The sequence below is a fragment of the Lutra lutra genome, chromosome 2, assembly GCF_902655055.1.
Source record: "Lutra lutra chromosome 2, mLutLut1.2, whole genome shotgun sequence".
Classification (NCBI taxonomy): domain Eukaryota; kingdom Metazoa; phylum Chordata; class Mammalia; order Carnivora; family Mustelidae; genus Lutra; species Lutra lutra.
In genome coordinates, this window is record NC_062279.1 from 180,922,172 (window position 1) to 180,939,985 (window position 17,814).

The 17,814-nt window shown below is 36.7% G+C and overlaps 1 protein-coding gene across 3 annotated transcripts in view; it reads right to left on the reverse strand.

Annotated features, from left to right (window-relative positions):
- Window positions 1-312: 312 nt before the first annotated feature.
- LOC125094364 (cytochrome c oxidase subunit 7B2, mitochondrial) overlaps window positions 313-17,814 on the reverse strand; it is a 169,557-nt gene continuing 152,055 nt past the window's right edge. For 2 of the 3 annotated variants that reach the window (XM_047719959.1, XM_047719957.1), the window contains 2 exons: window positions 8,160-8,263; window positions 313-719 (listed from right to left, as the gene is read on the reverse strand). In XM_047719959.1, the coding sequence (XP_047575915.1) occupies window positions 415-657 (243 nt within the window). In that variant the 5' untranslated portion in view covers window positions 658-719; window positions 8,160-8,263 and the 3' untranslated portion in view covers window positions 313-414. The remainder of the gene's footprint in view (window positions 720-8,159; window positions 8,264-17,814) is intronic. The other variant, XM_047719958.1, reaches the window with a different exon arrangement.

The window sequence follows — 17,814 nt, forward strand, 5'->3', positions numbered from 1 at the left end:
GTATGGTGATTCAGATCATGGTGGGAAAGATAAAAGGATGTGAAAAATAGATCATGAATTTTTTTATCATGAATATGTTTTAAGGAAAGATTCAACAGAATCTGCCAAACAATTAAACTAATTTGTAAGGTACATATGTGTGTATTCCCACTAAGGGATACCTAATGTAAATCATTAAGCCAGAAAAACACATGCATTATTAATTCTACTTTCAAATATTTATTATTCATAATCTATAACCTATACCCACTGCTACTGCCTTGCTTCTAGGCACTATAATAAGCATTTTCAACAACTTTTTAAAGGTTTCAAATGTATTTTATTTCTTCAATTATGCTATATTTTAATGAGCAGCAGACTGCTTAAGTGACAAGTTGATTTTGAAACAATTTTGTGTTACAGTAACTTTGATGGTTACTCATCATTCCATTCTTTTGGGGTGACTCTTCCCACTGGAGACAGGTTCCACTCTATCCCAATCTGTGTGGCCATGAACACCCATGCAACAACACAGAAAGCAGTCCCACTGGCTAATACAGTGTTACCGTATCTATCATGGAAATCTTGAGAATGATTTTTGTGACTCTGTGTTGACCTAAGTTGCTGAATGCTTCGAATCTTGAACTGATTTAGTGCATTTCTGGTCAAGGGAAACATGATGAAGGTGTGACAGGACTGCCGCTGATTACAGCTGTTGGTCTATTTCCTTGCAAAGAGACCTGGAAAAACAAAAGATAAGCAATGACATCTGATCTACATTCAGCTTCTCCCTTTGAATGTTTCCCTCACACCACTCCTTAGAGTGTGACCCGTCCTATAACTCTGATACCATAATGCCCGGATTTGAGTCTCAGCTCTGCTACGGGTTAGCTGTGTGAAATCGGGCCGTTACTTAACCTCTCTTTGCCTTAGACTCTTCAATGGCAAACTGAGACAATAATCCCCAGCTCCAAAGAAAAATGCTTGTGTAACAGTACACGAGCGGGTCTTACGGGTTCATTTGCTTCAAGTTACCACACTTGTAACTTGCAGATCTAAGATCCATGATCTGTAACAGAACTATTTGCTTTCTTTGAGATTTGCAGACCACTGGCCTTGAGGAGTGAAGGACTAGAACTTTCCTAGGTCACAGAAGCCAGCAAGTCTGTTTGAAACCGTCTCAGCTTTCTGATTAGTCTGGCAGTTCTTTAGCAAAAAAATTTTATTTTCTTTTTTAGTCACACAGATGACTTTACGGACCTCCCTTTGTGCATCTGTAGACCGTGCCTTTCTTTTCAGAGAGAACAGAGCACTCCAGCACATCCCAAAACAAGAACCAGACCCTCGCACAACAGCCTCTCATGAGAAAACTTTTGTAGTTGGCATCATTGAGTTTGCATGAATCAAGAAACACTGAAGGCCTCTGCATTCCCTCTACTGACTAACCACCCTAAGCTTCTTTAAAAACCCTTGGGCCAGGCAGAAACCTCGGAGTTGGCTTCTGAACAAGAGTTCACCTACTCCTCAGGTTCCAAGCTTTCTGAATAAAGTTCAAATTTTTTTCCAATGAAAACCTGTCTCTTGAGTGATGAACTTTCAGGTGAAGGGAAGCTGTATTTGAGTTCAGTAACATGAGGATTCCATGTGATAACCCCTAACAATGACAAGAGTAAGCACACAGTAAGTGTTATCTTTTCTGTTCTTCTAAATGGCTTGCCAGCCAATGGTTTGCTCCCTAGACTCTAATCAGCATGACTGACAGAATGAAAATTCGCAACATGTCCCACAAGTCCAATGACCTGTGACTACTATAAACTCAGGTTTCCATATGAATTATTAGGCATTCACAGAGTATGTCACACTTTCTCCTGCTGCTCCTTTTCCCCCTTTTAACCCCTTTGCTCACCTCTCCCCTTCTCCTTCCTTACCTATAATTCCTGCCTTGTACCTTTCTACAGGTAAAATTCTATTTGTCTTTTAAATCCCAGTCCAAAGGTTACCACTTCTGTGAAATCTCCAAATCTCCCTAGGTTGAATAAAGCCCCTCTTCTCTGGGCTACTGTTCTTCTTATAACCCTTATTTCATAACATTTAACATGATGTATTGGCTTTATCATTTTAAAAAATAGACTTTATTTTTTTCTTAGAACAGTTTTAGGTTCACTGCAAAAGTGAGTGGAAAATAGAGAACCCATATGCATGCTGACCCCACACACGCATAGCTTGACCCTCCTGTAACAGGCTAATAAATATGCTACATTTCTTAAAATTAATGAACCTACATAAGAGTCCTTTATCAGATAGGTCTTTTGCAAATCTTTTCTCCCAGCCTGTGGCTTGTCTTATCATTTTCTTGAGAGATTATATTCTACTCCAATAGACTCTAAGGTCTCTAAGAGCAAGGGATGTAACCTTGCATACACAATAGTTGACACAAAAGCATAGAAAGAACTGTTTTTCTTTTCTAAGATTTCATTTATTTATTTGACAGACAGAGATCACAAGTAGGCTGAGAGGCAGGCAGAGAGAGAGGAGGAAGCAGGCTCCCTGCTGAGCAGAGAGCCCAATGTGGGGCTTGATCCCAGAACCCTGGGATCATGACCTGAGCCGAAGGCAGAGACTTTAACCCAATGAGCCACCCAGGCGCCCCAGGTTGTTTTTTGTTTTTGTTTTTGTTTTTTTAAAGCAATCCGACATGTAAGTGAATACTGGTAATTTTAAAAAGTTAAATGAACACTGACGACAAGTCAAAAAATCATGAAATCAAATGTATATGTCATAACAGCCCTAATAATTTTATATTTTAAACATACGGTTATACTGAACAAGAGATCTGGAAGCAGAAACACATGGAGTTCTGTCAATTTCTCTTTGTGCAAGCTGTCAAACAATGCTCAGTTTCTAACAATGACATATGTTACCTGTGGTCCAAATGCAGGCAACATGGATACAAAAATGCCTGAGGTCAGTACTTGTAAACTTATAACTGTTCACTGAAATTTGCCAACTCAAATGACTTTATTCCCAACTTAGAAAACAAGACCCTAAGGTTCTCTTTTATTTCCGACCAGATGGTAGAGTGGTACTCTTCATGATTGTGATGAAGGGGACAAAAAACAGAACCAAATGCCTTTCTTCTGAGGTTCCAAATAGTTTTTGTTTTTTGTTTTTTTTTTCCTGTTAGTCAAGAATCTCTCCACCAAAATGCACTAAGGTTTTAATTTGAACTGAATTCAGAAAGTAGGCTGAATGTGAAAGGTTCAAGGTATGACAGGTGCAATTTTAATTCAATTCCAAAACACTTGTGGCACATAGGATGGCATAAAACCAGAGAATAATTGTGATAACAGGAATTTCTTGTGGGTCACTGATGCATGCCTGCTACTTTACATCAAACTGATTTCATTATTCCTATCCTCAAGATGTTAAGTTGAAACTCAGATACTTTGTCTCTACAGACACTGATCACATTGCTTTGTAGGTTGGTTCATCTTTTGGTTATCCCCATATCTGTGAAGCTTTTTTCTTCCACATACCATGAATTTTCTTGTACCAGTAAGTATCCTTTATTAAGAATTTTCTTTTAGGAACTCCTATGGTTTGTAGCTTGCATTTCATCCCATAATAAAGAAAATGCAGTCTTTCACAATTTTTGTGTTTCCTTGTTAGCATCAGATACATCTGTCCCAGCTGCTTTCATATCTACATTATATCTATTCTGTTTATAAAACACAAGTAAGAGCTGGGAATCCATGAGATAGAGAAACTTTCCATACTGTTCAATTCCATATAACTTACTTTTATGATACATTTAATATTATTGATAAACCTAAGCCTATTACTTGAAGAACTGAAGCAATAGGCTCTAATATCCATATGAAAGCATAAAAATTCAATAATACAATGCAGATAAAGAAAATATTTCTCAAAGTAGATGCTTTCTGATGAAAACAGACCACAAAGAGATGGAAGAAGATAGATTTCTCTAGGTAATAAGAACAAAGTAGAGGTTCTCTCATGCCTGAGGCAATAAAAGAAAAGAAATATGTTCTGAATAAATACATATAGTTAAAGAGAGTGAAGTATCTTGTGAGGATGAAAAGGAAAAATTGATTGTGTCATCTACTTTATATAGCAGTGTTGAAACTCAGTTTAGGAAAATAACTAATACTAGGCTTCAATCTAAGTGCAATAAGGAGGTATATATATTTGAAACTTAACGGCTAACAAAAATAATTTCAAATCACTAAAGGCCATAAAAAGAAATAACAGTAATATATTAATTAGTGAAGAAACTAATATCAAATGAATATATGCCTATTTGCCAAACACTGTGCCAGAATTTTGCACATTTGCAAAAACAATGTGTGCAATGGTGATTATTTATCTCCATTCTGTACATAAGAATAAATGGCAGGCAAGATGTGAATTCCAGTCCCATCATTTACAAATCTAGTACATTTTTCAACTATCATTTTTCTATCATTTTTCAAAGTATATTCAATTCTGAGTATTGGAAATAAAAAAATCCAAAAAACCAGTATGGTTACCAGAGCTGGTTTACTAAAATATTTACTGAGTGACTATTGGTGTGTGAGGGTCTGGGCTGGGTGCCAGTTGGTACCATGCCTTCTCTCAAGAAGCTTATGGTAGAGTGAGGGAATGAACAAAGCCACTGTTACAAAGGAGGAGACCGGTTAGAGATGAACACAGGGTGTCCTTGGTCCACAGGAGGAGTTACATTTTCAACCTGGAGTTCTAGAAATGGCTATAGAGGAAATGACATCTAGGCTAGATTTTGAAGGATGATTAAGATCTAAAAAACAAACCTGGGAGTGTAGACTGTAGAGGAAGTAGCAAAAGTGAAAGGCACAGAGAGCTGAAAGACTACGCAGGCAGGGCAACTGGTGAGCTCAGTAACTCAGTAAGTGAAGAAGTGAAGGCCCACAGATGAGCCTGGAGGGATGAGGAAAGAACAGCAGCACAGTGAGGACTTTGCATGCCTAACTATGGAATTTAGGCTCAATTCTACAAATCAAAATTTCTCACTAATGAGAAAAGAAGACTCAAACTCACAGCCTTTTCTTGAGCTGATAATGAGAATTCTTAGTTCTGTGTTTTTACTTTCACTATTTTTTTACCTTTTTTCAATTAGCATATAATGTATTATTTGTTTCAGGGGTACAGGTCTGTGAATCATCAGTCTTACACAATTCACAGCACTCGCCATAGCACAAATCCTCCCCAATGTCCATCACCCTGCCACACTATCCCTCCCTATCCCCTCCAGTTTATTTTCACAATTTAAAGATATATAAGGTAACAGGGCACCTGGGTGGCTCAGTCGTTAAGCACCTGCCTTCGGCCCAGGTCATGATCCCAGAGTCCTGGGATTGAGCTCCACATAGGGCTCCCTGCTCAGCAGGGAGTCTGCTTCTCCCTCTCCCTTCATCCCTGCTCATGCTGTCTCTCTCTCCCTCTCTCAAATAAATAAATAAAATCTATTAAAAAAAAGAAAAAAGAAATATAAGATAACAATATGAGACCTGGATGATGTAGCTTATCAATTACTGGTGCCTGCATTTGTCTTTGTTTTTTTGTTTTTTTTTTTTTTTTTTTTTTGCTTGTACTGGTGTACAACATTTATCTATCCTGGACTAATGGGAAAAGAATGGAGGCAGCTTTCATATATAGGTAATGTGTTCATGCCAGGGACAAAACGAAGAATTTGACAAACTGAGTCACGCTCCAGCTCACTATATGGAACACACATCTGAAAGTAAAAGAATTATGGCCACAGCAAACACTGTTACAGATTCTGGACAATATTAATGTTCATATTGAATTAATATTATACTTTTGAATTTTCTTTGTTGTATAGCTTGGTTTATTTTTAATTTGAAAATGTTTTGGTTTCATAGTTGTATCTTAAATTTGGTTTTATGTTTACACATGTATAAGTGATTTTAAAATATAGTAATTCAAGATGGACAAATGATATGAAGGAATTTGTTTCCCCTTTAAAAAGATTCCATATGTAATCCAAGTTTAAGAAACATTCTTATAGAGGAGAGACCACTGATGGAATGGGGAAAAATCTGGGGGGAAAGTGCTTTACTTTACTAAGATAATCCTTAGATGGAAAATGGGTAGGAAGATGGCAAAAGTTGCAGAAAAGGTAGGAGGTTATTTCAATATTAAGTGTTTATTTCAATGGTTCAGGAAAATGATGATGAGGATATGAAGTTTTGATCAAACAGATGGAAAGGAACTAGAATTGAGAAATATTAGGAAAAGAAAATCAGTCTGATGTGGAAAATAAGTTACTCTAAGTAAACTGAGTAAGTCCATTCATGTAGCCTCTGGTTTACCATTTTGGACTAAAATTCCATCTATTTCTGTTAAAAATCAATAGACACTGACCCTGTAGCTTGTAGCCGATCCCAGAGAATTAGAGTGTGGTTGATCTAGGTACAGAATGAAGCAAGGCCAAAGCAGACAAAATTGGGGTGCTGTGGAATAGAAAGGTCTAGGTACTTGAATAGAAGAAGGAAGGGATCCTAAAATGATTTACTGAATGGTCATAAGGAAAAAAAAAATCAACTTCATCCAGTCTAAGTATAGCATAACTCACATCAATAAATATCCTGCTTAGCCTTGATATAAGATTTTCTATTTAACTTTAGGGAGAAAATTATAAACTGTATCCTACTTCTCAAGTGTGCCTAATATTACTAGTAAGTATCACACAGAAAGATGATGCTCAAGGAGGGATTAAGCAAATACCATGGTTTCCCATGGTTTCCCAACCTGGACTCTATTGATATTTTGGTCCAAGTAATTCTTTCTTGTGGGGGGATACTCTGTTCATTATGGTGTGTTTAGCAGCATCCTTGCCCCTGTGTGCCACACACGTAAGAAGTACCTTCCTCCCCTCAGTTTTGACACCAAAAATATATCTCCAGACATTCTCAAATGTCGCTTTGTGAGTAAAATCATCCCTGGTTAAGAACCACTGTTGTATACAAAGCAAAGTGTCTCTTTTTACTTCTCCCATAATCCTCTAAATGACATCGTTCTATTTAATACAAAAGCTTAAATTCTAAGAAAATATATTCTCCCATTCCCTGCCATGGACTGCATAAACACTGTCTTATCAACATTTTTTCATAAACTAATCTCAATTTTAAAAAAATGTTGTGCAATACACAACTTAGATGAATCAATCTATCTGGGCATCCCCTTGTTCTTCTATTAAAAAAAAAAAGTGGGACTAATATGGCTTTTCCAAACTGGCCTGATGCTAAGAGTCATTTGGAATCTTTGTTATAAAATGTAGATTTTAGACTCCATGTCAAACACTGTAACAGAGCATCCAGGGGAGTAGCCTGAAAATCTGTACCTTTTTAAAGAGTTCTCAGAAGAGTCTTGTCATCAGACAAGGTTATGGAACAGTGAATCAGATAATCTCTAAGGTCCTATCCAGTCCCAACACTCTAGACCTTTCCAAAGAGAAAAACATTTTAGGAAGACCATTTATTCTTTAAGGCTGCTGAAAGAGTACAGCAGTAATTGAATTCACCACCATGGTAATTTAGAAAGCAGTACCTGAGTGACCTGAGCTACAGGAACCCCCTGGGAATAAGCCAGTCAGCAGAAACGTTTGGCAGCATTTAGACGCATTAAAAGTATTACTAATACTGGTGTTTTGCTGTATAAAGAATGATACACTTTTGAAGCTGAGGCTCCTTAACTACATTGCTCAATTGTAACACCTTTATTTCCACCTGCTTTTATTTCTGCTCTTCTTTTTACAGCTTCAGAATACTGACACACAGTAAGAAACAATAAAAAAGGGCAAACTTCTTGAAATGAAAATGAACATAACCTGCAGTGTCTTCTGCTCATTTATGTATTTCTCAGAAGACTATGCTGCTCAAGGAAGGATTCAGTGTACACAGGGCAAAGTGTCTCCCATCATGATTACTTAAGCCTTCAGCCTTTTTGTAACAGGAAATATGGAAACCCTGCAAACAGCAATGTTGGTGGTGGAAATGCTGAACAATGGTTCTATTTCGTATGTAATGGCATCATCTCCTGAGTCACTGAATTCATGAATGGTACAGGCTCTGGTTTATGCCACTTTGTTAAGTCTAAAAAGTTACATAAATGGATGTTACCTGAACAAATTAAAAGGCAGATCACTGTAGTAACTGTTAGGTGAGGAGGGAGAAGTAACAGAGTGGACAACTTGGAGTTGATATCCTCAAATGGCAAATGTTGCCTGAAAAGTGAAGGGATATAATGTATGTACTCCCTTCACATTCTTCCCACAAAGTCTAAAGAAACTGCATAGAGGATCATAGGGACAAGAAGGGAAAATTGAAAGGGAAGAAATCAGAAAGGGAGACAAACCATGAGAGACTCTAGACTCCAGGAAACAAACTGAGGGTTGCGGAATGGGAGGTGGATGGGGTGATGGGGTACTTGGGTGAGAGGCATTAAAGGTGGCACATGATATGATGAGCACTAAGTGTTACACACAACTAATGAATCACTGAACATTACATCAAAAACTAATGACTCACTGTATGTTAGCTAAATGAATTTAAATTAAAAAAATAAAATGGGGGGGGGAGTCTAAATAAACAGACCATTTCTATCCTATATAGAATGCTAAAAGTATTCATAAAGTCTATCCTGAGAATAGTCACAGTGTTCATTCAGACAGTTCCTTTTATGGATCTGATCACATTAATGTGATTGACTCATTACCCATTATATTTTCTTTAGTCTTTCGTCTTTAGTGCTTTCCCCTATACTCATTTCCCCCCTTTCTGACAGCTATGTTTAAGAGAAAAAAAAAAAAATAACAAAGGTTGAGGGCTTTTCTCAATGCCACATTGCAAGTCAGTGGCATGACTATGCAAAATAATTCTTATTTTATTTTCCATTAAACTTTCATAAGGCCGTCAAATTTCCTCAAGGTGGGTGTCCATGTTAATTTTACATTTCGATCCATTTCAAACATTGGAGACAGGTGTCCTTGTTATTTTAGGCAATGTATTAAGTGCTAAAGGACCATCATGTCACTCTCAAAAGATTTTATATTAACTACATTCCATAGTTCATGGATTGCTGTATAATCAGGTCCTGCTAGAAGAGACTATCTCAGTGGACCAGCAAGTCAAAATATCTAGATAAATAACAGTATTTATCCTACCTAATCTTGGAAAAGAAGATGATCAGGTTATAATAAATTCTAGAAATTTTGAAAATTTTATTGAGAAAATGATACGGAGTCACTGAAAGACATCATGTGTGTGAATTACATGATCAGATATCTGGCTTAGACATTACTCTGGTACAAGTATAGGGAAAAGTTTGCAGACGATTGCTGCAAATGCTCCAGTGAATAATGATAAGACTTGAACTTGGATAGTTCATCCAATTAAAGTCTCAAAATATACCAGTCTCTTATTTCTGCAGTCATCATATTTCTGCATCCAGTCCTCAGCTTTACAGAGACAGAACAAAATTCTTTGGTACAGGCACCTGAGGATGACAGCCCCTGAATATCTACCTCATGCCACCGGAGATCTCAGAACTTGAGTATAAACTAGAATGTGGGAATTAATTTTTTAACTTCAAAAGAAAAATATTCCATTCCAGTGAATGGAATTCATCATTATCTCTTAGCTTTAATAGTCTGATGCTGATTTCAATCATAAAGTGATCTTACTATCAATATTCACCAAAAGATGTGCCTATTTTCCTAGTTCTATTTGATGTTAGTTGGTGTTACTTTTAAAAAGGGCTTCAACAAGATGGGATCAGGAGGGTGACAAACCATAAGAGACTCTTAATCTCACAAAACAAACTGAGGGTTGCTGGGGGGAGGAGGGTCCGGAGAGGGTGGTAGGGTTATGGACATTGGGGATGGTATGTGCTATGGTGAGTGCTGTGAAGTGTGTAAACCTGACGATTCACAGACCTGTACTCCTGGGGCTAATGATACATTATATATTTATAAAAAAATAAAAATAAATTTTCAAAAGAAGGGCTTCAAAGTTATCTAAGTTTGGGCAATATGCAGATAACAAAGTCAAATTCTTCTTTATTAAAGCATTTTCCATACCTTTATTGTGCTAATGTATATGGCTATTCTCTCACAGGGATGGTGAATGGTGCTTTCCAAACGTAGCTGAACATACTATGCTTTTTTTCTCCTGGACCATATTATTAGTGTTTTCCAAAAAACACTTCAGGGAACACCGAAGAATGGCTCTGTGTTCTCAATGCTGTTACACCATTGTACTCATTTCCAATAGTTTAATAGTTCCAGGAGGCATTTCGCAAACAAAACCACTTCCTTGTGGGGACTTTTAACATAAATGACCGAAGAAGCACAGAGTGCATGGTAAGCCCAGGGTATCTTAACAACACTCATAGTAGCAATTAACTCCAGCTTTCATTATGTGATTCAACTTCTGCAGTTTTAATATTTGAGTAGATGTTTTCCTCCTCTCCACATCTACCTTTATTCATTAAATGCTCTATGAATACAAAGATTGCATGATGCTGCACTGGCCATTAGAGTTGCATCAATATTCTCTCATTGCATAATCTGAATTTTTTATTTAAATTTTGAGATGAAAATGTACAAGCCATCTCTGCAGTTAATCTGATTATGTCACTGATATGTAATAGTAAAAATTAAAAATTTTAATTTCTAGCTGTCAAAGACATTTTAAATCTGAAAGATACATTTAACTGAATGTTTCCATTTTTCATGAAAATGGTTTTTAATTTCTAACCTGATATTAGGTCATTAAGGGTCTACTCCAGAAGTTAATTTAGATCAAATCCCAAATTCAGACTGAAATATTTAGCACTGCAAAATAATCCCTTGTTTCTAAAATCTCCAGATTTTTAATTTATGACTTGAACTATCTCTGCCCTCCTAAATTCTGCTCAAAATATATCTGTAAATAAAACCTTTATGAGTAAGGCTTTTGTTCTTGCCATCAACTGGACAACTTATGGAGCATTTGTGGAGAAATTCCATTTGATGAGAAGAGCACTTCACAGCCCTAAAGTAGTAACTATGATCACTTTCCACGTTGTTTTTCCAGGCCAGTTCTCTCTTTCAGTATACTTTTTTTTTTCTTTTCACTTTCATAAAATTTTGAAAACTTTTTTAAAACTTTTAACAAGATGTTGGCATTTTACCTTTTTTTGTTCTTTCATTTAGGATCCATTACTTGGAACTGAGAGAGACTTTGGCCAGAGGGCTGACTCTGGTAAACTGTTATTTTTTTTTCCTTGTAAATGCCTAAGAAAAAAACAGTGAGACAGGATGCACTTTGCCAAACCTTGGGGCAGGGATCCTGCTTTAGTGAACTGATACTTCATTTTAGTTTTTTTTTTTTTCAAAGTTCCTAACGGAAGGACACTAAAGAGGCTACCCATGTAAACACATGCAATAGAAATTCAGAACACAGATTTTTGTTTTGAAATCCTAAAACTTTCAATTAGAATTCTAGTTTCAGAGAGGTTACTTTCAGTTTCTCTTTTGTTAATCTAATGGAGTCTAAAATGTCACAGATAAAAATGGCATTCTAAACTAAATCAGCATAATTAACCATTTGAGTATTTGTTAATTGGAAAAGTAAGATTTCTATGCAACTAGGCCATAATTTTGATTACATATCTAATTTATACAGCTTACACCCACTACTGATGATGGAACTGTGGGTTTCTTTTTATAATGTATTTTATCACATTTATCAAATCCAAATCATAAGATCTAAATGACACAGACATCACTTTAAATTGTTTTTTAATATCTGCAGTAATTGGTGATTGGACATTCATGAGCTGATATTACAAACATGTTGAGGAAGAACATGGATAGAAATAGGAGGGTGGGGAAGGGATAGTAAATATTTAACTCTAGCTACTCCTTTCCTAGATTCATATTGTGTTTGAAGGAGAGGTGGAGAACCAAACTCATGTATGTATTTTTCTAATGCAAGCTAGTTTTGAAAAAGGCACAAAGATCTAAGTATAGAAATAGGTGAGGAACCTGAATCCTTTGCCCTTCTTAGAATCAGGACACTGGCTGAGAATGGGTGATAGATGGCTTCCTAAGAGCAACAGGACACTGTTAAAAGGAGGAGGAGGAATGCATACTGAATGTGAAAGAAAAAAAAAAGTCCACTATACTGGAAGAAAAATTTGATCCAAACTGAGGTCCCAGAGGTCCATCAAGGGTAGAGGTGAAAACATAGATTCATTCATTAAGTGACAGGGACCAGTGGATTATATTCTCTCTAGTTTCTTCTATCTTTATTTTGTTTCTGTATTAAAAGCTTCATGGGGAGATGGAGAGAAGGGAGTTGGGGGAAATTGGAGGCGGAGACGAACCATGCGAGACTGTGGACTCTGAGGAACTGAGGGTTTTGGAGGGGAGAGGGGTGGGAGGTTGGGTGAGCATGGTGGTGGGTATTGTGGAGGGCACGTATTGCATGCAGCAGTGGGTGTGGTGCATAAAAAATGAATTCTGGAACACTGAAAAGAAATTTAAAAAATAAAAATTAAAACAAAACAAAACAAACAAAAAAAATAAATGAAAAAAAAAAAAAAAAAAAAGCTTCAAAAAAATGTACTGCACAGGCCCAGAGAAGTCAATGTTAGGAGGAATTACAACTATGTGAGAATGAGTACATATATACTCTTCTTCCTAATTATTTCTAAAACTGAAAGTTGCTCTTTTGAGTTTTTTGCATAATAAAAGATCCTCTAGAAACCCTAAATAATATTGAGGTTATTTTATTATTTAAATATGATTCAACTCAGTTTCTCTTATTTAACTATAGCCTGCTAAATACCAATGTTACATAAATGGATAAGTATGGCCCATTCTTTCAAGAATGCTCAGTTATAAGAGACAGATAATCATAAGGTTTCAATGTGAAAAGTGTTATAACAGATATGATCAGGATACTATGCCATCAAAAATAAGAGGTACCTTCCCCATCCAAAGAGCTCAGAAGAGCCTTCTTAATTAATAGTAGATGAGCTAAATTCTTAAATAGCCTCAACCAGATGAAAAGAATGGGGGTGGAGAAATTTATTAAGGGTTTTTCTCCAACTATCAACGCTAAAATTTAGTTTTCAAATATTTCTCCTCTAAAGGTGGCCTTCCAGTCCAAACATATATAAATCAAGAGAGTCTCTTCTAATGTCAAATTCAAAACAACAGAACATGTAACAGTGGCACATAAGCATCACACTGAAATAAATCCTCAGGCTGTTTGCCAATTCTATAATACATTTTCATCTTGATTGAACATAATATCATAATCATCATAAAAATTTGCTTTTAATGTTACTACAAAATAATAAGAAATAAGCCTGAAAGACTTCTTTAAAAATAAATGTTGGCAATTTATAACCTTGAATAGATACAAAGCAATCAGAGTTAAGATAATCAGCATCTAATTGTGTTCAGAATTAATGATACTCAAGGTAGAGCCATTTCCTGCATTACCTTCTGAGTTCATGATGCTGGAGGATCATCTATAACTTTATACTTTACACTGAAGGGACATTGAGAATAGCTAAGAAAATTTTAGAGTTATTACTGGGAAATAAACAGTAGCCATGCTTCCTAAGGGATTGAATTTAAGCTAGATTATGAAGGTATTTCCTTAAGTATGCTTACAAACAATGTCACATGTTATCTAAGAACCTCCAAATGATAATTGTTCAAAGTCCAAAAATACTAATAAAACATATACTCAGCAGCTAGATAATTCTGGGAATCTCTACATACAACACTCATTTCTATGACTGCAAAGAATAGCCCCATGATAACAATTACAACACTTTAAGCCAAAATATCAGTTTATACTGTGTGAACTGTATATAGTGTGAGAATGTATGGAAGGATATACTGCCCTATGGAAAAAGGGATCCAGGGAGGCTGGGAAGATGATGGAGTAAGAGGACCCTAAACTCATCATATTTCATGGATACAACTAAATAAACTCACATCAGTGTTAAAAACCCAGGAAACCACTTGAAGACTGGCAGAACAAACTTCACAACTAAAGGTAGAGAAAAAGCCACAACTAAAAGGGTAGGAAGGGGTGAAGATGCTGTAGGAAGCAAAATGCACCTTGGGAGTTGACAGGAGGGAGGGAGCCACTGGTATAAGAAGGGCAAGAAACAGAATATCATCTTGGGGACCTGGCAAGGGAAAGATGAATCTCTATAACATCTGGCTTTGAAAGCAGAAACAACTGAATATCCTAAGTTCTTACAACCCTTGGGAGATAAAGCCTGGAATTTTAAAAATCAGGGGGCTCTTCTCTGGGAGCCCCAAGGACAACAGGAAGCTGAATTCCCACCCTTAAAGAGACACCATGACAAAAATCCCTGGAAGACACAATGTAGAAGGAGCAGTTTCAGGGCATATGGGGGAGAGAGCAAAATACTCATCTCAGAGCCTCTCCTAGAAAGGCAGGGATCAAAAGAAGACCCCTTCAGGAATAAAGGAGCTGGCAGGATCCATTTCCCTCCACACTCCTAAGCATAAACACTGGGCCATCTGCTGCAAGGACATGCACTATCTACTTGCTTACACCAAGCCACTTCCCCGAGTTTTAGCAGATCTGCCCTTTCTAGTCATGCTTACCTTAGTCCTGGGGCTGTGGCCTCCTCCCCTAAAAGACAGTGCAAACTTCAGCAGCATTGCATCTCTCATGCAGTGTGCTTTGTGGGGACTTTGTGCCAGCAACAGCAGCAGCAGGGCTTTGTAGAAGCCTAAGGCACACCTTGTTAAAACTGGCCACCAAAAGTAGCTAGGACACAATAGCAGGTCACACACAATACACACAGGAGAAACCCCTGAAATGCTATACCTGAGTAACAGGGGACAGCTGCACTACGGGTACCACAGGACCTCTTCTTCATAAGGACAATACTTTCAACAGCAGGAGAAATAGTGAGTTTCTAACACAAAGAAAAAGACACAGAGAGTTAGACAAAATGAAGAGACAGAGGAATGTGTCCCAAATGAGAGAATAGGATAAAACCACAGTAAGAGACCTAAGCAAACAGGTATAAGCAATATGCCTGATAGAGAATTTAAAGTAATGATCATAAAGACACTCATGGGACTTGAGAAAAGAGTGGAGGACATCAGTGAGACAGTTAATAAAGAGATAAAAAATAACCCACCAGGGATGAAAAACACAATAAATAAAATTAAAAGAACATGAAATGGAATAAATAGCAGACTAGAGGAAGCAGAGGAATGAAATAATGACCTGGAAGACAAAGTAATGGAAAGTAATCAAGCTGAGTTGTGAGACGAAAAAATAACAGGTAAAATGAGAAAGACTTAGGGAATTCAGTGACTACATCAAACAAAATAACATTCACATTATAGGTATCCTAGAAGAAGAGCAGAGAGAAAATGGGGCAGAAATTTTATTTGAATAAATAATAGATAAAAATTCCCCAAATTTGGGGAAACAAATATCTAGACCCAGAAGGCAGAGAGATCCCCAATAAAATCAAGCCAATGAGGTCAATACCAAGACACACATTAATTAAAAATGGCAGAAAAGAGTGATGAAGGAGAATTTTAAAAGCAGCCAGAGAAAAGAAGACAGTTACATACAAGGGAAATCCCATAAAGCTATCGGTGAATTTTTCAGCAGAGACTTGGCAAGCCAGAAAGGAATGCCATTATATACTCAAAGTGCTAAAAGGGAGAAAAAAACAAAACAAAACAAACAAACAAGCAAAACAAAACAAAACAAAAAACCTGCAGCCAAGAATACTCTATCCAGCAAGGTTATCATTCAGAATATAAGGAGAGATAAAGAGTTTCTCAGGCAAACATAAACTAAAAGCGTTCTTGACCATGAAAGCAGCCTAACAAGAAATGTTAAAGGGGACTTTTTGAGTGGAAAAGAAAGACCATGAGTATGAAAAGTAGGAAATGCAAAAACAGTAAAATTAAGTTTATCTGTAAAAATCAGTCAAGGGATTCACAAAATGAAAGCATGTAAAACAGGACACCATATGTGTAAACCATGGGGAAGAGGGGTTCCTGGGTGGCTTGTTCAGTTGAGTATCTGCCTTTGGCTCGGGTCATGATCCTAGGGTTCTGGGATCAAGCCCCACATCAGGTTCCCTGCTCAGCAGGGAGCCTGCTTCTCCCTCTCCCTCTGTACTCCTGCTTTCTCGCTCACTCTCTATCTCAAATAAGTAATAAATAAATAAATAAATAAATAAATAAATAAATAAAAATATAGGGAGAAGAAGAATAAAGAATGGGTTCAAACTTAACTGACAATCAACTTACCATAAACTGCTATATGCAGAAGAGGTTATATACAAATCTAATGGTAACCACAAATCAGAAACCAGTAACAGATATGCAAAGAATAAAGGAGAAACAATCAAAATATAATACTAAAGAATGGCTGCAAACCATGAAAGAGAGCAAAAGAAGGATCAGAGAAGAAATATAACAACAACTACAGAATAAGTAATAAAATGACAATAAATACATATCTATCAAAATTACTGGGAATATAAATGAACTAAAAACTCCAATCAAAGGACACAGGGTAGCAGAACAGATAAATAAACAAGACCTATCTGTATGCTGCCTATAAGAGACTTATTTCAGACCTGAACACACACTTGCAGCAGATTGAAAATGAAGGGACAGAGAATATTTTACCATGCAAATGGATGTCAAAGGAAAGTCAGGGTATCAATACTTATATCAGACAAAGAAGACTTTAAAACAAAGACTGTAACAAGAGACAAAGGAGGACACTGTAAAAACAAAATGGGGAAAATCCACAAAGAAGATACAACAGTTGTAAGTATTTATGCATCCAACATTGTTGCATCTTAATACATAAAACATTTAGTAACATAAAAGAAATAATTGAGGGGCGCCTGGGTGGCTCAGTGGGTTAGGGCCTCTGCCTTCGGCTCAGGTCATGGTCCCAGGGTCCTGGGATCGAGCCCCACACCAGGCTCTCCGCTTGGCGGGGAGCCTGCTTCCTCCTCTCTCTCTCTCTGCCTGTTTCTCTGCCTACTTGTGATCTCTGTCAAATAAATAAAATTTAAAAAAAAATAATAATTGAAAGTAATACAATACAGTAGGAAACTTTAATAACTCACTTACATCAACAGACAAACCATCTAGATCATCAGATAAACAAGGAAACAGTGGCTTTGAATGATACACTGGACCAAATTGATTTAACAGACACACAAAAAATTCCATCCAAAACAACAAAACATACATTCTTTTCAAGTGCATTTCAAACATTCTCCAGAATGTAGTAGGCCACAAAACAAGTCTCAACAAATTTAAAAAGATTGAAGTCATACCACGTGTATTTTTCTAACCAAAATACTATAAAACTAGAAATCAACCATAAGGAAAAATCTGGAAAGAGCATAAACACATGGAGGTTAAATAACATGCTACTAAAAAATGAATGGGTCAATCAAAAAGTCAAAAAGAAATCAAAAGTTACATGGAAAGAAATGAAAATGAAAACACAATGGTCCAAAATCTCTGGGATGGAGCAAAAGCAGTTCCAAGAGGGAAGTTTAGAAAAATTAAGGCCTACCTCAAAAAGCAAGAAACATCTCAAATAAACATTGGGGTACAGATGGCCTTTCTTTTCACTACTTCTGTATATTTGGGGTAAATATCCAGCAGTGCAATTGAAGGGTCACAGGGTAGCTCTATTTTTACTTTCTTAAGGAATCTCCACACTGTTTTCC